Here is a 23,946-nt window from a genome sequence, read left to right as displayed (position 1 = left end):
AACACAGGGATGATCCATGGACATGGCTGTTTGTCAGGTGTACTGAGCAAGGAGACCTATGCTAGTCATATTCATTGACAGTGTCCCCCCTCCCCCCCTTTAGATATTCACAGGGACACCAGAGTTGTGCAGAAGGAACAGAATCCCGTCTGGAATGAGGTAAACTCTTTAATCCTGTTGATGGCCTCAGTCACTTGTCTGTGGCCACATCCACACCATCCATTTAAAGTGCTTTAAACCGTCACAGTTTTGCCAAAGAATTCTGGGAGCTGTAGCTTGTTAAGGGTGCTGAGAGTTCTGAGGGCATCCCTGTTTCCCCTCACAGAACTGCCGTTCTCTGTGTGGTTTACCACTCAATCTTTCTTCAAAAAGAACTCCTGGAATTGTAGCTCTATGAGAGGAATAGGGGTCTCCTAACAGCTACTTTCCATGATGCTTCTGAGGAAGCCAGGACTGCACATCCCTCAACTCCTTGAAGGTAAAAACCAGGATGCCATCTTCCCAGACACCATCTGCTTGTTCCTTCTCACAAGAGAACAGCGGCCATTAGGGGCATTGTGCCAAAAAACACGTGTTTGGGGATGCTGCGCAAGATTGCAGCCCTGAAAAAAGTGCTTTTTCGGATGGAATCACGGCACAAAATCACACAAGATCACAGCACCCAAAATGACTGCCATTCTCTTGCAAGACAAAAGGGGATATCCCAGTTTTTCTAGGAGACTTGCAGGGGATGGGCACTTTATTTTTTTATTTTTATTTTTGCAAATTAAATTTTTATTGATTTTCAGTAAACATACATACATTCATAAATTACACAAATATAGGTTGCATATCATGCCTCTGAGTTCCCTCCATTTCTTTGGTAAGTATCAAATAAAATTCTAATGTGGCGTACTTTATATATCATATTATCAACTACACGCTGTAAGAGTTATTCCAACCCTACCAGTGTCTTCAAAGATTTACAATTGTTTCTTATATACATCAAATATTTACTCCAATTTTCTTGAAACTTCTTTTTTTTAAAAAAATAATATTTATTAGAATTTCAAATAATTCATAAAACGAAAAAAAAAACAAAAAGAAAAGAAAAATTCAACATTTACAATCCATATTTTCAATGCCTTTTTTCCACAACTTCCCCTCGCCTCCCCTTCTTGTATTCCCTGTCCAAAAATTTGTTCAACAAGTTCTTCTCCCTAAATTTTTAACCTTAGTTTGTTATTATATTAAATTCACTTTATATATCAACTTTTAGCATATATACATCAATCATTATACTTAAAAACTTTTTCTAAGATCGGCCCAGGTCTCCTTCCACGAATTCCCCATTTCAATGCTAGTGACAACATAGAAAGAAAAAAAGATAGAATAAATCAGAATATTTTAGTACACCTTTTGGATTTCCAGACCCCACCCTCCCTTCCCTGGTTTTGATCCCCAAGCCATTGTCCATTAGTCCATCTGTTATCAGCCCGGCAGCCTCACGTCTGAGGCCCTTAAATCTCTCTCAGTCCCTCTCTGCCGGTTTCTTTGAAAGTCTTTTATATTAAACACCAAGTCTCGGAGGGGCACTATCCCTATAATGTCCATGTTCCTTCCAGCCGGATCTCCATATTTAAAAGTTGAGCTCAAATCTTGATTCTCAATCCTTCTAAGTCCAAATAGCCAAAAGGTTCCATCTTCCACCTTGATCAGATTTGCAAAGCCTAGGTCTTCAGATCTCCACAAAAGGAGATCCTTCCATTCCTCATTTTCCAATTCAAACCCAGTTTTTGTCATCCAGTTCTTACTTTCTTTTATGTCCATCTTGACAGGCCTCCGGCTCTCCTTTGTCTTCTGCAACATTACAGCCCCTCCTTCCTGCTCCTCCTGCTCAGAATTTATTTCTTGTTCAGCTGCCTGGATTTTGTACATCAAGTCCTTTTCCAGCTCAGTAGATTCCTTTACTGTTGGCTTCAAAGTTGTGGCACTTGTAGACAAAACATGACCTTGTTCTTGTAGCTTACACAACTTTCTCACGAGAAACCTAACCTCATCCAGGTCTGCTAGTATTTTTTGACCTATTTCCATTTTTGTAATGTCCCTGAACCCCCACTAGAGGGATTCTGGTTGTTCAGTATTCCTTTCACTTCCAACCCAAAAGCCAAGTTAGTTTGTTTCAATTCTTCTTTATTTTCAACAATTAACTATATTGTATCAAATGTAACCAGCAAAGACATCGGAAACAAAGTTCTCTATTTTTTCCGACTTTTGCACTAGTTTGACAGCTGTCAAAATCTTCTATGTTTCCTCCACAGGCTCCTCTCGCAGATCGCTCCCGGTCCCGGGATGAGTGGCACTTTAACTCAAAAAATAACTCTTCTCCTCCAGCACAATTAGTTATACTGTCAATCCGTGGAATTAATAACTTTTATCAGATAAAAAAAAGACTCTTCTCTCGACCTTAGTAGTCAAAATCCTTGCTTTAGATTGTATACAATAAGGGGGAGATGGACTTCCTTTTTGCACCTCCCCCGCTCATGCCAAATCCAAAAAAAATTTTAATCCAATTTCCAAGTTACTCACGGGTTGCTGTTTTTAGATTTAATCCAAATTTTTCCAAAGAAGAAGTTAGCGCTCTCCGTCGAATGGCATGCGGCTTCGCTCGGCAGGGGAAGCAGAAGACTCACAGCACCGCGCCGCTCCCCGTCCTCCGCTCCGCAGCCTTTAAAAAGGCTCCTTCGCGGGTCGGGGAGGGCGCAAACGGTGCCCACCGAGTCACCAGGTCCACGGGCTTCCACGCCCATGGTTTTTGAGGGACCCCGCGTCGCCGGCGCGGCAGGACCCGACCCCTGTCGAGCAGACTCCCTCCGGAGCTCGGAGGGAATCCGCCATTCGGCTATGGCGCCAACCCGGAACAATTTTCTTGAAACTTCTGCTCGTCCTGATCTCTTAATTTTCTTGATAGTCTGGCCAGTTCTGCGTAGTCCATCATTTTAACCTGCCAGTCCATTATATTCGGTATTATGTCTGTTTTCCAATTCTGAGTTAACATATTTCTGGCTGCTGTCATGGCATATAGAAAGAGGTTTTTATCTTTTTTTAATTTCCTTTCCAATCAATCCCAGTAGAAAAGCTTCAGGTCTTTTGGGGAAAGTATATTTAAAGATTTTTTTTAAGTTTGTTATAGATTAATTCCCCAAAGCCCTTCACTTTACTACAGGTCCACCACATATGGTAGAGGTCACCCTCCACCTCTCCACACTTCCAACATTTCTTATTTTTTGTTCTATACATCCTTGCTAGCTTTACCGGCGTTAGACGCCATCTGTAGATCATTTTCCACAAATTCTCCTTTAAGGCAGTGCAAGCTGTAAATTTCATGTTTACATTCCATAGTTCTTGGCAAGCATCAAAATCGATATTATGGCCAAAATCAACAGCCCATTTAACCATGGCTTCCTTTATCTCTTCGTCTTTCGTATACCAATCCAATAATAAATCGTATGTTTTTGATAGTACTTTATTTTTACCTTCTAGAATATCGATATTGAATTTAGACTTCATAGCACTTTAAATGTATGGTGTGAAGACGAGCAGACTGGCAGGAAGACTGCCTGGGAGGCCGTGTGCCCTACCCTGCAAAAGGACTGCCGGCTGCCCTGTTTAAAGCTAAAGAACCTTTAATGGCTGCCTTAAAAATGGTAGCTCTTCCTGAAATTTAATTCCTGTTTTTGATAACACCAAAGATAGAGTGTCACCAAAGATATTAAAAGATTGGCAGTACAGATTTATAAAATGTGATTGGAATGGGGGGTGGGGACCAAGAGTTGCTTAAAAAATGAAGCATAGTTGAAAACAATGTGGTCTGTTTTTCCCATCCATAAAACTACATTATGAAGCAGCGATGCAGATCTGCGTCCCTCTTCTTTTGTGCAACGTGCAAGTGGGCATCCCAAAGACTGCTAGTCCGACCAGCATGGTGGTCTCCCTCACTCATAAGGGAAAGCAGTTGAACCTTTGGGGTAGCTCTCTCCCATCACCCAGGAGCAAGTGATTGTCCCTCTAAGACCACCTGATTCCCCAGGCCAGAGGGATGTGGGTTTCTTGTTCAAACACCCTAGCAGTAAGCACAGAACCTAGATTCCGGGAGTTTTTGATCCAGAACCCCTGGCACCTGACCCTAGACAAGCAGACCTTCTAGAAAAGGGGTTTTTATTTATTCATTCATTTATATTTAACAAAATAGATACTGCAAGCTGCTTGACTGTAGTAAAACTCTTAACTGATTTACTCAGAATATTAAAAGGAACAATAAAAACAGTTGAAAATGCTTAAAGCTATTAAAACCTAATAAACAATAAAAGAAAATGTTTGGATAGACTTGCCTAAACAAAGATGTTTGAAGCAGCCACAAAGAGGAGGCAAGAAATTCCGAAGTGTGAGTGGTGACACACTAAAACATCATAAAATTAAGGAATGAATCTTTTGTGGCACATGTGACAGGGACAGTTCCACGGATTGCAACTGTTGGGTGGTTGTTCCTGTTTACATGCTTCAGAGATCAGATGCATCTACCCAGCACTTTGGGATTAAACTTCTAGAGACACCAAGGAGCAAGAATGACTAATCTATGAACTCGTATCAAAAAAAAAAAATTAACAAGACAACTCCCGAGGGAAAAACAGAAATAAAATATGTTTTTGCTCAGGCCCAGTATCAGCAACCAAAATAATCAACCATCTGCTAAGGACCCAGTATTATCATGATTATGATTATGATTATGATTCAGAAGGATTCATCACCAGCCAGTTCCAACCCAGCCAACCTGTCAGTTTACGCAGCATAGCACTTTTCCTGCTCACCTCATTCCACCCCACCCCCTTAAACAAAGAGGTTCTTTAGAGGATAGCCACAGTAGCAGCAACACCAGGTTGGGCACTACATTTTGCAGGCAGACACCACATTTCCAATACAAACTGAGCAATGACTCAGTTCCCATTCAAAACTGGCACATCGTGCAGGAGCCAGGACCACCCACCCAGGACCATCTTGTCCAGGGCAAGGTGAGTGACTAGCACCATCAGCCGCTGACTGCTTTTCTTGCTTTCCCTACAGACCCTGGTGTGGTATTTGGATGGAGAGTTGTTGGACAGCGACCCTTTTGTGACTGTCCACCTCCGAGAGTGGAGCACTAAAGCTGTTGACAGGTGAGCCACCAGAAGGAAGCCAAAATGGAGCATCTGGGGGTCAGGGACCATTCTTGCTTTGCATACACCGGTGAAGGACCCATTTGCAATGCTATTCTCTAGCTAAGTCATGCGTACAGAAATGCATGTTCTCGGGTAAAGTATGCATATTAATGTATATATTAGGGATATAACCAAAAAAATGCATTATACCACGAGAAATTGTTTTGCAAAATTGGGCATATGAGGCAGAATTGCATACAAGCCCGGCCTTGGCTGGGGAGGGCGGGTATAAATAAAAAAATGTTGTTATTATTATTATTATTATTATTATTATTATTATGAAAATGCTGCACTAAAATTCTGATGGAACTTTCACAACGAAAACAAAGCCAAACCACGAATAGATGTAGAAATGTGCAAAGCTGAACTTAAGAGTGGGAAAAGGAGAAACTGAGAGCACCTGAAATTGGTACTAATTCATCCATCCCTAGTGGAGGCTCCCCAGGTGATTTAGAACCCTGGAAGATCAGAGTCCTAAACTGTGCAGAGAGGTTCCACAGTGCAGGAGGGGGTGATGAGGGAGGATGGACCTTTGAACATTTGCGCGCGCACACCCCAATGTTAGTTTTACACATCAGTAGACGTCCTGATCACTGTAATCCATGCACTGGTAACTCTGAGGCTAGATTACTGTAAAGCGTTGTATGTGGGGCTGCCCTTGGGCCTCATACAGAAGCTCCAGGTTGTGCAGAATACTGTGGCCAGAGCACTGGTGGGAGCTTTTTGTTGAAAACATGTGGCACCACTGTTAAAACAGCTGCATGAGCTGCCCGTCTAATACTGAGCCACATTCAGTCTCCTTGTATTAATTTACAAAGCCCTGAACATCTTAGGTTCAGGATACCACAGGGATTGCCTGAACCCTTGTATCCCACCACAATCATCTGCAGGAACATCTCTGACCATTCCCAGAGTTGGTGGGGCTCAACAACAGGAAACAGGTCCTTTCGTGTCATCAGTCCACCACTGCCAATAGAGATTCAGCAGGTGTCTTTTGTACTTTCAAATGCCTGCTAAGAACTTTTCTATTCCATCAGGCCTATACAGGCAATTCAGAGTACCTCATCTTCCACACCAGTCTACAGGTGTTTGTTTTAATTTGTTTGCTTTTAACTTACTTTTAATTTTTTATTATTTTACTGGATGTTTTTTAATAAGGTTCTATTGCTGTAAACTGCTGTGGTATATTTCTATGCTACAGTGGTATATAAATATGAAAGAAAGAAAGAAAGAGAGAGAGAGAGAGAGAGAGAGAGCGCGCGCGCTAAGAACCCATTCCTGAGTTCTAGTGTGTTCTCAACAGTCATCCAGCCCCGGTTTCTGTTTTGTTTCTTAACCTTGAGCACTTGTTCCGTCTCGTCTACAGGCATCAGACTGAAGCTTTATTCACGATGTGCTGGTTTTCTATGTGTGTTTTGAGGGGGTGGGGTATTCAAATATGGTATATTCTTCTACACATGCAAAGGTCTAGGGAGCAGTAGGGGGATTATCTCTCTTTTTTGCTAATTGTGTAAACTGGAATGAAGATCCATCTACCTTCAGGGCAAAACTGCAGGTCACATGAAGTGTACCATCTAATGGAACTGTAGTATTTAGAGACTGCTGTGTTTTTGTTTGTTTGTTTTTGTTTCCTTTCCTTTCCTTTTCCTTCTTTGGATGTTGCCATGGCCTTTAGGAAGCACAATAAAATCCAAAAAAAAATTTAAAATATGCAACTTCTATGATGGAGAGAAGAATTGGGAATGGTGCATGGGTTGGTGTATTAACCCCTCCCTCCCCTGCCAAAGTTTTTACAAATCTTGCCATCCCCCTGCAGCTACACATTGCAACAACAGCAGCTTCCTTCCTGGTGCAAGTAGGTCATGGGCTTTTGTCAGGCATGTGGCAGAGTTCAAGCCCCCCCATGCCCACCATGGCCCCAGTTCTCATCTGGACAACTACTGAGTTGTATAGGGAAGCTTTTTAAGGTTTAATATTTTACTATGTTTTTATATATGCTGGAAGCCACCTAGAGTGGCTGGGGCAACCCAGTCAAATGGGCAGGGTACAAATAACAAATTATAGTTATTACAATACTAAGAAAGATGTACAAAAGGGTAAACTCCATGTTTAATGTCTCAGGCACACACTGCCATCAAATTCCAGGGGATAGTGGGTGGACCTAGCCAGATGGGTGGGGTATAAATAAATTGTTGTTGTTGTTTAGTCGTTTAGTCGTGTCCGATTCTTTGTGACCCCATGGACCAGAGCACGCCAGGCACTCCTGTCTTCCACTGCCTCCCGCAGTTTGGTCAGACTCATGTTTGTAGCTTCGAGAACACTGTCCCACCATCTCGTCCTCTGTCGTCCCCTTCTCCTTGTGCCCTCCATCTTTCCCAACATCAGGGTCTTTTCCAGGGAGTCTTCTCTTCTCATGAGGTGGCCAAAGTCCTGGAGCCTCAGCTTCAGGATCTGTCCTTCCAGTGAGCACTCAGGGCTGATTTCCTTCAGAATGGATACGTTTCATCTTCTTGCAGTCCATGGGACTCTCAAGAGTCTCCTCCAGCACCATAATTCAAATAAATAAATAAATAAATTATAAATAAATAAATTATTTATAATTTAATTATAAATAAATAAATAATTTAAATAATTTAAATAAATAAATTATTATTATTATTATTATTATTATTTAATTAACAGCTGACTCTAGCATGTTCTTGACATTGCCAGGGGAACCTGGCATGTCACAGCCATTTACGTGTTACAAAATATTAGCATCTTTGTGGAAGGAAGTGGATTTTGGTGGGCTGGGAGGTCTGACTCCTGTCTGCTTCCTCCTAACCCAACTTTGCCCAACGTGGAACGTTCCAGATGTTTTGGACTACAACTCACATCAGCCGCAGGCAGCATAGGCAGCATAGATGCTGTGGGGTTGTAGTCCAAAACATCTGGGGGGCACCATGTTGGGAAGGGGGTCTCCTTCTAACACACTGCTAACTTTTGCACTGGCTTTGAAGCTCTTTGACGACTTCCCCTTATATCTCCTACTCTAGGGATTTTGGCTTTGCTAGCATAGCCCTAGGAGCTGCTTCTGAAAGACCCAGAACTTTGATCAACATCAAGAACCTGGCACTGAGGGATGACAATCTGAAACCAACTGGGGTATGCTAGGAAAGGGGAGTCTGTGTGTGAATGATGAGGGGATCTGGGTGTCCATCTGAGCATCTGAGTGAGAGGCAGTGGGCCCAGGACAAGATTACAATGAGTGCCCTCTAGATCAGCCTTCCTCAACCTTCTGCCCTCTAGATGTTCCGTACTCCAGCACCTATCATCCCTGAATCGGCTATGTTGACAAGGGCTGATAGGAATTGGCTGCACATCTGGAAGACACCAAATAGGAAAATACCCACAATGCTGATGTGGGTTGCCTCCCCTCTAGGGTTCCCTGCTGTGGTGTTGCTTTTCCATAATTATTTGGAAGTAGAATCAACAGGGTGCTTTTAAATAACCTTAGAAGGGACCTTTGCTGAAGTGGACCTATTTAGAAGTTTGTAAACACTGGTCATGAGGAAGGGCATGGCACTGAAAGATAGCATTCGATTGTCCAGCAATGCTCTTCCCATAACTTAAATCTTCCTATAATATTTACTCACAAGTCTATTCAGCGACAGTCCATTCCATGTTGATTTAAAATGTTTAAAGGCACGGGAGTCCCAATACACCTCAGTAGCATTTTGCCAGTCTATACAGCACAGGACAGTGCTGCAATTTCTTATTATTGCACACACACAAAACCATAAATTGGGTCTATAAAGGTAGGATAATAATAATAATAATAATAATAATAATAATAATAATAATAATAATTTATTATTTGTACCCCACCCATCTGGCAGGGTTTCCCCAGCCACTCTGGGTGGCTTCCATAGAAACCAAAAATACACTAAAATATCACACATTAAAAACTTCCCTGAACAGGGCTGCCTTAAGATGTCTTCTGAATGTCAGGTAGTTGTTTATCGCTTTGACATCTGATGGGAGGGCATTCCACAGGGCGGATAAGTAGAATAAAAACACTGAAATGCAATTATGTGGTGATGGGATCTGTATTATCCATAAATTTAAGTGAGTGAAGGATGCCAGTCCCAGAGTAAAAGGCTAAAAGCAGCCATAGACCCAGTTGTGAAAGAGCCTCAGTGCTTGTCAGCCATCCCAGCAACTTTTCTGGCAATGGCCAAAATAGTGACAGGCCAGAGCAAGTGTGGCTGGAGAAAAAGTGCAGAAGGCAGTCTTGCAGATAAATCCACAAAATTAATAGCCCTCTAAGTAATTATAAAGGCAACCGAAACTCACAATGTGGAAGATATTTGAGGCACACCAGCAGCCTGGAAGAAATTAAGAAGAAGTTGACGTTCATCTGACGTACAGAAAATTCTCATCTGGTTGCCCTGAGAAAACCCTTCCTTACCATGAGTGAATATAGCAGCCTGCATAGATAAGCTAAAATAATTATTTCTAAAGGAAAACGTAACATTCAGAGAAGAATCCACAAATATTTATTAGGGGGGCCTGGTATCTACAGTGTGGGTGCACACTGGCTATAGCAGACATGAGAAGATAAGGATTCTTATATCCATACTGTTAAAAACTTGCCCAGTGATTTCTGCAGTTCAGGCTGTTGGTCTAGGGATGTGAGCAGGCCAGGCTGCTTTCTTTAGGTTTCAGGTGGGGTTTGCTTGGGAACCCCTTTTTGTTTTCACTTTAGCTGCTTTCAAACTAATACACATTCACCTGACTCAACATTTCAGTGTACCATCACTGTGAAGATCTGCTTTTCCCCTGCAGAACCTGCAACAGATCTGCCATCAAAAAAACATGATTTCAGGAAATTTAGTAAGTATGCAGTTGGCTTGGGGACTGATGCCTACCTAGTATTGATTACCAGCCCACAAGCTTGGGTCCTCATTCCATGATGGGCCTCTAAATACTGAACCAGAGAGTTCAACTGCCAACCCTGAGAAAGTCATCATTTCTAAGATGATTTTGATGAAGCAATGAAATCTTAAACACCTCATTACCTTCCTAGGGAAATTTATATTTTCAGTCTATTTGATTTTTTCCCTACAAGGTGAGTCTATTTTGCTTGTGTTTTTATGTACAATTGCTGTTCCTTTGTATTATTATTTCTATCAGTTATATTGCTCAAAGATTATATTGCTCACCTTCTTATGCCCCTTATGGGTCCCACTGACTTTGTCTGTGTTTTTCATACGTACGTCTGCACATTTCATGTGTGTGCAGCAGACTGCGCTGCAATGTAAGCAACACCACCTTCACTCCTGTGTGTTTGAACCACACATTAGCCCCAGGAGATCCCCAGAAGGAAAGATTTCTCTTCGCCTTTGATTAATTCTTGTATCATTTCAGAGATTCTGTGCATTATATTGCTTCAAATATTTAGGGGGGAAAGCTATGGAAACAATAGACGTTACAGCACTGTTATTTCTGGTCTTCACCAGTTTGCTGCCCCATCTTTGCAAAGGATTCTGAAACGGAAGAACTGGTTCCAAAGGAAACAGATATCCAAGAGGCAACGCCAGTGCCCACACCCAAGAAAGTGTTGGTCGACAAGAAGCAAGTCTTTCAGGTAAGGTGGTCCAACTGCTGAGGTCAAAATGTAGGAATAATCATTGTTTTAAGACATCCTCTGCCATCCTGATGCCATCCAGTTGCAGCCATACTGGCTGGGACTAATGGGAGATCAGGTGCAACAACATCTGGATGATGACTAGTTGGCCTCCGCTGCTATAAAGTCTCCTCTTTCTATCTCAACTATTTTCCCTTGGATGTAACTCACCGGTAAAGATGTCAGAGAATTCCAACAAAAATGGAAGTGGGACCATAAATTGTCAGTGTTCACTTATTTGTCCCATATCTGGGACATAAATCAATCTAGTAAATACAATCAGTATTTGCTTTTGCTTTCAGTCCACCAATGATACATCATTGATTACGTTTCTTCCCCATTTGCACTACATATAGAATCATAGAATCATAGAGTTGGAAGAGACCACAAGGGCCATCGAGTCCAACCCCCTGCCAAGCAGGAAACACCATCAGAGCACTCCTGACATATGGTTGTCAAGCCTCTGCTTAAAGACCTCCAAAGAAGGAGACTCCACCACACTCCTTGGCAGCAAATTCCACTGTCGAACAGCTCTTACTGTCCTTTGCATCAGAATGAATAGGGTGTAATAATGTAGTGACAATGCAATTCAGTTGATTAATTATGTAGATTACATTTATTATGTAATTTCACTTCAGTGGATAGTGAGAGAAGTAATGCAGGCTTGGGCAGAAGATGAACTGCAATGGAACAGTGGAGCGTGTGACATATACATGGCGAACCAGAAAATGCTGCCTTCTTCCATTCCTACCCACTGGCTTACATCCTGGAGTCTGAGCTCCACTATCCCTTGTCACCTCCACCTCTTTGTTCTCTTATTTTGGCCCTTTCTCCAAGCATGTCTCCATTCTGGGTGTTGCTCACCTGCGTGTTGGCCATAGACTATGACAACAGATCACAGATGCTTTCAGAGTGTGGCCAACATGTTGTCTCTCTCATTCTAGGTGCGAGTTGGAATAATAGAGTGCCGGCAGCTGCAAGAAAACAACATCAAGCCGGTGGTCAAAGTCTCTATTGGGGATTACGTGTTCAGGACGAGAATTAAATTTGGGATCAGCCCCTACTACAATGAGGTTGGTATTCTGTGAGGTTTCGGGTGGCATGCACAAACACTGTCCTTGGCTGACAGGGGCTTTCCTGTCTGGGGCTCAAATGAAAAAGTCATTGTACAGAAGCAGGATCTTAGGACTTGAAGGTGCTGGCTTGCTAAGAGGAAGAGATGCTGTATTTGGAAAGGCATTATGAACCACCTGCTTTCTAGAATGAACACACTATGAGGCTGTTTGCAGTCATTTCTGCAATGTTGGGGAACCTGTGGTCCTCAAGACGTTGCTGGACTCTGTCCCTCGTTAGCCCAAACCAGCATGGTCTGTGCTCAGAGATGATGGGAGATGCAATCCAACAATATCTGGGGGACAACATGTTTGCTACCCCTGCTGTAGAGAGTAAGAGGAACAGCTTTCCTCCTATCTACAATCCAGCAGCAATAGCTCAATAACTATACAAATCGAGTGGAGGAAGCCAGTTGGGCAGAGGAAAGCTACTTTCCTGGTCCAATATAAGTAAATGGTGTTATTGTCCAGACCATAGTCAACTGCAATCCAAAGAAAATGAAAGAGAGCCTATAGCTCATTGGTAAAGCAACAAAGGAAGTGATCTTATATCAAGTCAGTCCATTGGTCCCCCTAGCTCAGTAATGTCAACACTGACTGGCAGCAGCTCTCCAATCTTTCGCATCCATACCTAGATATGCCAGGGATTGAACCTGGAGTTTTTTGCACTCATAGCATTCTCTGTCACTGAGCTTAGGGATAAAATTATTATTATTATTATTATTATTATTATTATTATTAATTAATAAATAAATTAATAAATAATTTAATATTTATACTCTGGGTGGCTTCAAACACACATTTAAAATAAATAAATAATAAAACATCAAACATTAATATTAACAACCTGTTCATGCAGATATCAGATCCAAACTGGCATGTTCAGTTAAACAGTTTCCCCCCTCCTCCATTTAAATAACAGACAGGAAAAACCCTTTCTTGCCTGGGATAGTTTGGTTCAGCATAAGGCAACTACATTTGTCCAAAATGATTAGATATAATTGGTAGACTAACCAATTAACCTTTAGTCGCTCAAGCAGTTGGGACCAGTTGGAACTGGTGAAAAATAAACTATCTTGGGACATGAGAGTTAAACGCTCACACCTTTGCTTTTGGGGACTGTTTTGGTTCATCCTGTTCTCACAGTGGCGAACGAGGGAGCAGAACTTGAGCACAAGAGTAGCGCTCTCCCCTCCCATGGTTTCCAGCAAGTGGCATTTTGAAGCACTGCTGCCTACAGCTGTGAAGGTGGAATGAAGCCACCATGACTAGGAGCCATTGACAGCCCTCTCCTCCTCCATGGATTTTTCTAATTCTCTTTTAAAGCCATCCAAGCTGGTGGCCACCACTGCCTCCTGGAAATCAAGCTCCATGGCTTGACTGAACACAGCGTCTCCTTCTAACAATATTCTATTTTCTTTATCAGCACGTAAGACAACTGTTTTGGGGGGATTCAACAACATGCATGATGGTGGTATCATCTTTATGGTCCTTTTTTGCACCTGCTGAAGACAAGTCTATTCACCCAGACCTTTTAAATGACATACATTTTACCTCTGGGCCACTCTATTTATAATTGTGTTTTAAATTATGCTTCTGTGTTTTGCTTTTCTTGTTGTTTTATTAGGTTTGTTTTGGTTTGCTTCCTGTGAGTACCCAGAGAACTCCTGTTATAGTATAGCTGTATAAAAGTAGAAACTATGCATGAATGATTACTCAGGTGGAAAGCCCTTTAATGGGTTTGAAGCTGTAACAAGGACTTTTCAATACTGCCTCTGCTGCAACGTTGTCATCTTACTGCAGCCATAGGCAACCTCGGCCCGCCAGATATTTTGGGACTACAATTCCCATTATCCCTGACCACTAGTCCTGTTACCTAGGGCAGTGTTTCCCAACCTTGGGCCTCCAGCTGTTTTTGAACTACAATTCCCATCATCCCTGACCACTGGTCTTGCTAGCTAGGGATGATGGGAGTTGTAGGCCAAAAACATCTGGAGGCCCAAGGTTGGGAAACACTGACCTAGGGATCATGGGAGTTGTAGTCTCAAAACATCTGGTGGGCCGAGGTTGCCTATGCCTGTCTTACTGCAACCTAGGTACCTCTCTTCTTCATTCACATTTGTTTGATTTTCCTTAGACATTCGTTCAGACTTTTGATGAGAGACCTATGGAACTATTCGACCAGTTCATTGACATCCAGGTGAGACAGCGACATCTGGTCCTTCCTTTTCAACAGAATCCCATGTCCTCAAGAGCAGCCCGTGTGGTGCTCTCCAAAGGCGGGCAGGCTCCAGCTCCTAGCAGCCCCCAAAGTCTGGCACGATAGGAGTTGGATTCCAGCAACCTCTGGAGGACAAAAGGTTAGACACGTCTTGTGATTGCATTACCTTGTGATTCTTGTAAAGAAGCAGCAAATTAGGTTGTCGGCAACTGGGGCCACATTAGCACCATAAATTTGAAGCACTATCGTGTCACTTTAAACAGCCCCAAAGAATGCTGGGAGCTGTAGTTTGCTAAGGACACTGAGAGTTATTGGGAGACTCCTGTTCCCCTCACAAAGCTACCATTCCCAGAGTACTTTAACAATCAATCCCTCTTCACAGGGAACTCTGAGAATTGTAGCTCTGGCAGGCTTCATTCGGACTCAGGGCTGATAACCTGGGGAGCAGAACTGGCAATTTTGTAAAGGAAGAAGCAGACCAGATGTAAAGTGACTTCTAGTCCGGAATCTTCAAAGAGTCTTAGTGGAACAAGGAGGCAGAAGGAGCCGTAGCAGAAACTGAGGAGTGGATACAAGAACAAACATAGAGATTCCCAAGCATATAGGAACAAGGCCATCCCACCACCGTCCCCAGCAAGTAGCTAGAACCTTGTCCTCAATCCACATCCTCAGCTAAACACTGCAAGGTCCCAGGGTCGTTCATCGCAGCTCCAAGGAACCTGGCCAGGTGAGAGGTTGCATGAGCTGCTTCTGAGACGTTGCATGCCCATGGACTGTGGGCACTCTTTGCCACTCCCCAGCCACGCTTCCTTCTCACAAGAGGTCACAACACCTAAAAGGCCACAAATGACTGTTAAGCAACTAGGTTGTTCCACTCAGAGTAGACCCATTGGAATTCCTTCACTTGTTAGGCCACATTCGCACCATACATTTAAAGCACTACAATACCACTTTAAACAGTCCTGACTTTCCCCAAAGGATTCTGGGAGCTGTACTTTATTAAGGGTGCTATTAAGGAGGCCCCTCTCCCCTTCACAGAGCTATAATTCCCAGATTTCCCTGTGAAGAGGGATTGTTAAACCACTGTAGGAACCGTAGCTTTAGGAGGGGAATGGGGGTCTCCTAACAACTCTTGGCACTCTTAACAAACTACAGCTCCCAGAATCCTTTGGGGGAAGCCAGGACTGTTTAAAGTGGTATCATAGCACTTTATGATGTGGATGTGGGCTGAGAGAGACACCCATTCCTGGGACTGAGGCCTAAGAAGAAGCCATCAGGCAGGGGAACCAGAAATAAGGATAGAAAACCAACACACTATTGCCCAGGTGAAGTCCAAGCTTGACCCTGACACTTTTTGTTAGCTCTTTTAAGTCAGGAACATAGGAAGTTGTCTTGTATCAAATCAGGCTGCTGGTGTATTTGTTATACACTGGCTGGCAGCATCTCTCCAGGGTTTCAAACAGATGTCTTTCTCATCTTTACCTGGAGTTTCCTGAACCTGGGACTTTTAGCAGGCAAAGCAGGTAGTCTCCCTCTGGACTGTGGCCCTTTCCCCGCCTAGCCTGACGGTAGGCAAGTGTGGTGTGTACCCCAGAAGAAATGGTGTGGGCTGGTGGCTCTTGAGTCACCTTCCTTCCAGCTCCCATTGATTATGTTTTCCATTCTTCCACACCCTCTACGCAGACAGTGTGTTGTTCCTGGGTTGCCTGTTTTGCATTCTAAACCCTTAAATCTATTCCTTTTCCTCAAAGATACAAAAGAAGCCCCAATGCAAGTGGCAAAAGTATAACACAGCTGCTAATTGTATCTCACTTAGACTAGGGGCAACCCATGTGGTGTGGTGCCCTCCATATGTTTTGGGTGAAGGTGCATCGCCCAGTCCAGTACCAGTAGCGTATTCAGGACACCCCATTAGAGGGTGGAAGTCTCTGTCCAGAAGCCAAGCATGGGGCAGGCGGGCCTTAGAGCTTCCAGCAAATGGCCTTAGCGTGGCCACCTCAGTAGCTTGGTGTCTTGGAGAGGCCAAAGTCCTTGGCATAACCCTGAAAATGTTTCAGCCCTCCAGCAAGAGGCTAAAACAAATATATAGTACACCCGATGCCTGAGCCAAAATTCCACCTACTTCTGTAAAGTTGTGGCCATTTTTAAACCAGATTGTTGTCTGGTTGAGTTTATTTTATCACTCCTTATTTTAGTCACTGCCTGGGGGAGAGTGGAGTTGCGACTGAGGCCACAATTGCCTCTTACTCAGACCACACACAACCAATGTGGTGGGGGCTCCTCCACATATAGTATTTTGGAGTTCAGCTCCCATCAGCCCCAGCATGGCAATTTCAGTGATCAAGGATGATGGAAATTGTAGTCCTCAACATCTGGAGGCACTGCATTGCCAACCCCTATACTAGACAGACAAGGCAGCTTTGTGGGAGGGGAGGGGAATTTATGTGTGTTTCTTTTTTAGGTGCTGAACTCCAAGGCAATACGGGCTGATTCCCTCATTGGGGTCTTCAGGGTGAGCAGATGCAATTTTGGCTGATATCTACAGAGAGGCAGAAATCAAGAGGTGCCTCCCTGCTGGTGATACTCAGTGGGCCTGAACTCAGGACTGGGCCTTGAGCTGCTCTGGGCTGGCCTCTGAGACAAGGGAAAGAGTCTTTTTAAAAATATATATATATATATTTATTAAAGTTTCCAATTAGTACAAAAAAATATAAACATACACAAAAAAAGAAGTAATAAAAATACAAAAATACAAAAACAAAAAAGAACAGTTAAAACAAATGTAGTTTCCATTACTCATTTCCATTAACTTATTTCCCAGACCTCCTCTCACCTCCCCCTTTTGTATTCCAGTTCAAGTTCTTAATTCAGCAAATCCTTATTATAACTTATTGTAACTTATTACTCAACCTCTACATTACAGCTGGTAACCACTTAATTTTTATCCAACATCACACTAATGTCCATTAATTTTATATTGCCTCTGCAGATAGTCTTTGAATCTCTTCCAGTCTTCCTCCACCGTCTCTTTCCCCTGGTCTCGGATTCTGCCGGTCATTTCTGCCAGTCCCATATAGTCTATCACCTTCATCTGCCATTCTTCCAGAGTGGGTAGATCTTGCGTCTTCCAGTACTTCGCGATGAGTATTCTTGCTGCTGTTGTTGCATACATAAAAAAAGTTCTATCTTTCTTTAGCACCAATTGGCCGACCATGCCCAGAAGAAGGGCCTCTGGTTTCTTAGGGAAGGTATATTTAAATACCTTTTTCAGTTCATTATAGATCATTTCCCAGAAGGTCTTAATCTTTGGGCACGTCCACCAAAGGTGAAAGAATGTACCTTCAGTTTCTTTACATTTCCAACATTTATTATCGGGCAAGTGATAAATTTTTGCAAGCTTGACTGGGGTTATGTACCACCTGTATATCATTTTCATAATATTCTCTCTTAAGGCATTACATGCCGTAAATTTCATACCTGTGGTCCACAACTGTTCCCAGTCAGCAAACATAATATTGTGTCCAAGATCTTGTGCCCATTTTATCATAGCCGACTTCACCGTTTCATCTTGAGTATTCCATTTCAACAGCAAGTTATACATCCTTGACAAATTCTTAGTTTTAGGGTCTAACAATTCTGTTTCCAGTTTTGATTTTTCCATCTGGAAGCCAATTTTCCTGTCCAGTTTAAAAGCCTCCATTATCTGATGGTAATGAAGCCAGTCTCACACTTTATCTTTTAATTTCTCAAAACTCTGCAATTTCAATTTATCACCTTCTTGTTCCAGGGAAAGAGTCTTTTTTAGAAGTTCTGATCTCTCAGCCAAGCTTTTGACATTCATTCATTGTTTGTTTGTTGTTTTACCACTGGTAGCACTCAACATCTGGCAACATCCAACACTTAAACAGGCTCTATTTATGGCAGCTAATTACATTAGAGCAACAACTACTAAATGCAATGTTATATTAGGGTATTGTTTGCCTATAAAGGTATACATCAGTGAAAATGCCATACAAAAATGCATTACCATAGGGGAGAGTGCTTGCAAACATGTCTATATTTGTCAAAACTGCATTTAAGAATTAGGGGAAATTCACACTAAGGAAACCAAATTGCTGCAGAAATGTGAAGAACTGAATTTAAGATTGGAAAAAGGAGAAACTTAGAAAACCAGAATTTGTAAATCCCTAGTCCCAGCTCATACCTTGGGTTGGTTTCCTTGGAGTGAAGGCCACGGAAGGCTGATGGTGATTTCTGTGGTAGAAGGTTTATAAACACAGGCTGAGCATGTTCTGGAAGGTTTACAGCATTAACCCTCCAGCTGATTATCTCTTTCTCCTACTTCAGGTTCCTGGGGTGGGTCACCAAAGCCATAGCTTTGGATTATTGCAGAGAGCAAGTCAGGCCTCTGTGTCTCTTCTGCAGCTCCCGCCCCCAGACGGCCATTCTCCTGGGTCCTTTTCCACACAGAGATATCTTGAAGACATCCCCTTTAGCCAGGGAGAGGGAGGGAGACACACCCTCTTCCACTGACCACCCAGAAGAGCCTCCAGAGATTTAGAGTTTCTGTGACAACACATTAGCATACATTACAATACAGATACTTAGTAGACCTGCCTATGCTATTTCCTTAATAAAGAAGCATTTGACCATTTTAGCAATCTCCCCTATTCCTGTGGAACCCCATTTAAGTTATAAAATCACAGAATTGGAAGGGAACCCCACCTCCCGCAAAAAGGAAAAACCACCACAATTTAGTCTAACCACAAACTCTTTGCAATATTCTGAATTGCCCTGAAATTTTCCCACAGCTCAATTTTTCCTTCCTTGACAATTCCTGTAACTCCTTCTGTTTTTCTCTCTCTGCAGATTGAGATCGGGCTTGTGTATGAATCTCCAGGTACTTTTGTCTAGAGCCAGTGGCGAGTTTGAGGGCTCTTGGGAGGCAGGGTGTCCAAGACCCTTCAGCCACTGTTCCCTTCCTCCGCCCTCCATTGGGCTTTGTGCTCCATCCTCACATCACCAGCTCCATGGATGTTTTTGGTGTCAGATCCTGTTAATTGTCCTACTGGTTGTTTTGTGCTAATATGCTTTTTATATTGTAGTGCATTATATTTGTATTACATATTACAGCTGTTGTGCTACTACTATATTTAAATTGCCTATTTTCTATGTATATTTGTGGGAAATGAAATGTAAACCGGCTATTGTAGGACATGGGATGGTGTTACTACGCTATAGAGCCCGTCAGATTTGAGTATATGGTGATGGCAATTGAAGGCAATTGAGAGTGAGAGCTAGTGAGGCAATGTAAGCAATCAGATTAACCTTTTCATAGAATCATAGAATCATAGAATCATAGAATCATAGAATCATAGAGTTGGAAGAGACCACAAGGGCCATCGAGTCCAACCCCCTGCCAAGCAGGAAACACCATCAGAGCACTCCTGACATATGGTTGTCAAGCCTCTGCTTAAAGACCTCCAAAGAAGGAGACTCCACCACACTCCTTGGCAGCAAATTCCACTGTCGAACAGCTCTTACTGTCAGGAAGTTCTTCCTAATGTTTAGGTGGAATCTTTTTTCTTGTAGTTTGGAACCATTGCTCCGTGTCCGCTTCTCTGGAGCAGCAGAAAACAACCTTTCTCCCTCCTCTATGTGACATCCTTTTATATATTTGAACATGGCTATCATATCACCCCTTAACCTCCTCTTCTCCAGGCTAAACATGCCCAGCTCCCTTAGCCGTTCTTCATAAGGCATCGTTTCCAGGCCTTTGACCATTTTGGTTGCCCTCCTCTGGACACGTTCCAGTTTGTCAGTGTCCTTCTTGAACTGTGGTGCCCAGAACTGGACACAGTACTCCAGGTGAGGTCTGACCAGAGCAGAATACAGTGGCACTATTACTTCCCTTGATCTAGATGCAATACTCCTATTGATGCAGCCCAGAATTGCATTGGCTTTTTTAGCTGCCGGTTCACACTGTTGGCTCATGTCAAGTTTGTGGTCAACCAAGACTCCTAGATCCTTTTCACATGTACTGCTCTCAAGCCAGGTGTCACCCATCCTGTATTTGTGCCTCTCAATTTTTTTGCCCAAGTGCAATACTTTACATTTCTCCCTATTAAAATTCATCTTGTTTGTTTTGGCCCAGTTCTCCAATCTGTCAAGGTCGTTTTGAAGTGTGATCCTGTCCTCTGGGGTGTTAGCCACCCCTCCCAGTTTGGTGTCATCTGCAAATTTGATCAGGATGCCCTTGAGTCCATCATACAAGTCGTTGATAAAGATGTTGAATAAGACCGGGCCCAAGACAGAACCCTGTGGCACCCCACTAGTCACTCTTCTCCAGGATGAAGAGGAACCATTGATGAGCACCCTTTGGGTTCGGTCAGTCAGCCAGTTACAAATCCACTGAGTGGTAGCATAGTCAAGACCGCATTTTACCAGCTTCTTTACAAGAATATCATGGGGCACCTTGTCAAATGCCTTGCTGAAATCAAGGTAGGCTATATCCACTGCGTTCCCTTCATCTACCAGGCTTGTAATTCTGTCAAAAAACGAGATCAGGTTAGTCTGACATGACTTATTTTTCAGAAATCCATGCTGACTATTGGTGATCACAGCATTCCTTTCTAGGTGCTCACAGACTGTTTGCTCCAGAATCTTCCCTGGTATTGATGTCAGACTGACTGGGCAGTAATTATTTGGGTCCTCTCTTTTCCCCTTTTTGAAAATAGGGACAACATTTGCCCTCCTCCAGTCTGCCAGGACTTCGCCTGTTCTCCAGGAATTCTCGAAGATGACTGCCAGTGGTTCTGAGATCACATCTGCCAGTTCTTTTAATACTCTTGGATGCAGTTCATCTGGCCCTGGAGACTTGAATACATCTAAACTAGCCAAGTATTCTTGTACTATCTCCTTAGTTATTCTGGGCTGTGTTTCCTCTGCTGAATCATTTGCTCCAAATTCTTCAGGTCGGGCATTGTTTTCTTTATTGGAGAAGACTGAGGCAAAGAAGGCATTGAGGAGTTCAGCCCTTTCTGTGTCCCCTGTTTGCATTTCACCATCTTCTCCTCTGAGTGACCCCACTGTTTCTTTGTTCTTCCTTTTGCTACGAACATACCCATAAAAGCCTTTTTTGTTGCTTTTAACCTCTCTAGCAAGCCTGAGTTCATTCTGTGCTTTAGCTTTTCTGACTTTGTGTCTACACGTGCTGGCTATTTGTTTGAATTCCTCTTTGGTGGTTTCCCCCCTTTTCCATTTTTTGTACACATCCTTTTTTAATCTTAACTCAGTTAAAAGTTCTTTAGATAGCCACCCTGGCTTCTTTAGGCACCTTCCATGTTTCCGTCTCATTGGTATTGCCTGAAGTTGTGCTTTTACTATCTCCCTCTTAACAAACTCCCAGCCATCATGAACTCCCTTTCCTTTTAATATCACTGTCCATGGGATCTCACCCAGCACTTCCCTAAGTTTTATAAAGTCGGCTTTCCTAAAGTCAAGAAATTGAGTCCTAGTATGCTTGGCTGCTCCTTTCCGCTGTATAGTAAACTTCAGAAGAGCATGATCACTCGCGCCTAATGATCCTTCCACTTCTACCCCACTAACCAGGTCATCAACATTGGTTAGGACCAGATCTAAAATGGCTGTTCCTCTTGTTGCTTCTCCCACTTTCTGGACAATGAAGTTGTCTGCAAGGCCAGTGAGGAATCTGTTTGACCTTATGCTCTTGGCTGAGTTTGACATCCAGCAAATATCCGGGTAATTGAAGTCCCCCATTACTACTATCTCCCTTCCTTTTGCATGCTTGGCCATCTGTTCCAGGAAGGCATCATCTATGTCCTCCGTTTGGCTTGGGGATCTATAGTAAACTCCCACAATGAGGTCCCTGTTATTCTTCTCTCCCTTAATTTTGACCCAAATGCTCTCACTTTGGCTTTGAGGTTCTAAATCTTGGATCTCTTCACAGGCATACACATCCCTGACATATAACGCCACTCCTCCTCCTTTCTTGTCTGGTCTGTTTCTCTGAAATAGATTGTAACCCTCCATTATTACATTCCAGTCGTGGGACTTATCCCACCAGGTTTCAGTGATGCCTATTATGTCATATTTAGTTTGCTGTACCAAGAGCTCAAGCTCATCTTGTTTATTACCCATGCTTTGCGCATTAGTGTACAGACATTGAAGTCCATTAATCATTCCCCCGTGTCTCTTATTTAAGGATTTTTTCCTCCCACCACTAGGTCCGCGTGCTGTTTGCTCCATTTGGTCTATGACATTTGGATGATCATCTTCATCAATTGATAGACTCCTACCTTCAGGAGCACTGTCTTCCTCCCCCACATTAGTCAGTTTAAAGCCCTCCTGATGAGGTTTCTGAGATTTTTGGCAAAAACATTCCTCCCAACCGTTGTGAGGTGCAGCCCATCTCTTGCCAGAAGTCCATCTTCAAGAAACTGCAGTCCGTGATCTAAGAATCCAAACTGTTCCTGTTTACACCATTTGCGAAGCCAGCTGTTCACTTCCACTATTTTTCTCTCTCTCCCTGGGCCACGTCGTTCAACTGGGAGGACAGATGAGATGACAATTTGTGCATTTAATTGCTTCAATTTCCTGCCCAGAGCCTCATAGTCTCTTTTGATCTTCTGGAGGCTATTGCTTGCAGTGTCATTGGTTCCCACATGAACCAAGAGGAAGGGGTATTTGTCAGTGGGTTTTATGATTCCTTGCAGTCGTTCAGTTACATCTTGGATCTTAGCCCCGGGGAGACAGCACACTTCCCGAGACATCTTGTCAGGCCCACAGATCACTGCTTCTGTTCCCCTCAGTAGGGAATCCCCTATCACCACTACACGCCTCCTCTTAGGTTTGGTCGGGGTTCTTCCGTGATCTGTCCGTTCCAAGGTCGCCTGCACATTCCCTGAGGACTGAATTTGCTGCTCGTCTTCATATACCTGATCGACTGTAACGAGGGAGAGATCCTCAAATGGAGTCTGCTCTTCGTCTTCCATTCTAGGGGAGAGGACCTCAAAGCGATTGTGTATTTCTAAACAATCAGAGCGAACCCTGGGCCTCCTACTCCTTTGAGTCACGTTTCTCCATATATCTGGCTCCTGTGTTGGTGAACTAGCCTCCTTCTCAGGGGAGTCCCCTGTCTCCTCCTTGGTGGAGACGGTGTGCTCTGTTGCTTCCAAGAAGAGCTCCAGCTCTCTAATTCTTTGGAGCATAGCCACACGTTCCTCCAGTTGCTGGACTTTGTCTTTTAAGAGGGCAATCAACATGCAATTGCTGCAGGTAAAGCTGCCTGCAACCTTTGGCAAGATGGCAAACATTGTGCAGGAACCGCAGGCGACTGCAGCTGTTCCCTCACTCTCCATCTTGAGAACGTGTCGTTGGGGCTGGCTACAGTGGTCCTCCATCATAAGAAGCGTGCAGACAGGACAAGTAACTCCCCCCCCAAAAAACCTAGGTCTCCCCCAACAAACGTTTGAGACTAGCTCCCCTAAATCTAAAGATAGATCCTTCTTCAGTCGCTGCCCTACAAGCTCTGAGAAGCTCCTCCCACAGCTAATCACCTGTCTCAACAGAAACCCTGCCCCCTCTGACCTTTGCACAGGGAGAGCAGCTAATCAGCCACAAGAAACACACACAGGAGAAAACCCTTTTTGCTCCTTCTTCAGCCGCTGCCCTACAAGCTCTGGAGTGCCT

The 23,946-nt window shown here is 43.3% G+C and overlaps 1 protein-coding gene across 2 annotated transcripts in view; it reads left to right on the top strand.

Annotated features, from left to right (window-relative positions):
• Nucleotides 1-23,946, top strand: part of FER1L5 (fer-1 like family member 5) — a 374,601-nt gene that overhangs the window by 285,898 nt on the left and 64,757 nt on the right. For both annotated transcript variants that reach the window (XM_081869992.1, XM_081869993.1), the window contains 9 exons: nucleotides 104-159; nucleotides 5,101-5,192; nucleotides 8,270-8,378; nucleotides 10,025-10,109; nucleotides 10,736-10,863; nucleotides 11,847-11,975; nucleotides 14,152-14,214; nucleotides 16,697-16,747; nucleotides 19,105-19,135. In XM_081869992.1, the coding sequence (XP_081726118.1) occupies nucleotides 104-159; nucleotides 5,101-5,192; nucleotides 8,270-8,378; nucleotides 10,025-10,109; nucleotides 10,736-10,863; nucleotides 11,847-11,975; nucleotides 14,152-14,214; nucleotides 16,697-16,747; nucleotides 19,105-19,135 (744 nt within the window). The remainder of the gene's footprint in view (nucleotides 1-103; nucleotides 160-5,100; nucleotides 5,193-8,269; nucleotides 8,379-10,024; nucleotides 10,110-10,735; nucleotides 10,864-11,846; nucleotides 11,976-14,151; nucleotides 14,215-16,696; nucleotides 16,748-19,104; nucleotides 19,136-23,946) is intronic.

Source organism: Podarcis erhardii (assembly GCF_964252035.2).
Source record: "Podarcis erhardii genome assembly, chromosome: 7".
Taxonomy (NCBI): Eukaryota; Metazoa; Chordata; class Lepidosauria; order Squamata; family Lacertidae; genus Podarcis; species Podarcis erhardii.
The sequence above is the reverse complement of the archived record's forward strand: the minus strand, read 5'-3'. Positions and strand labels throughout refer to the sequence as shown.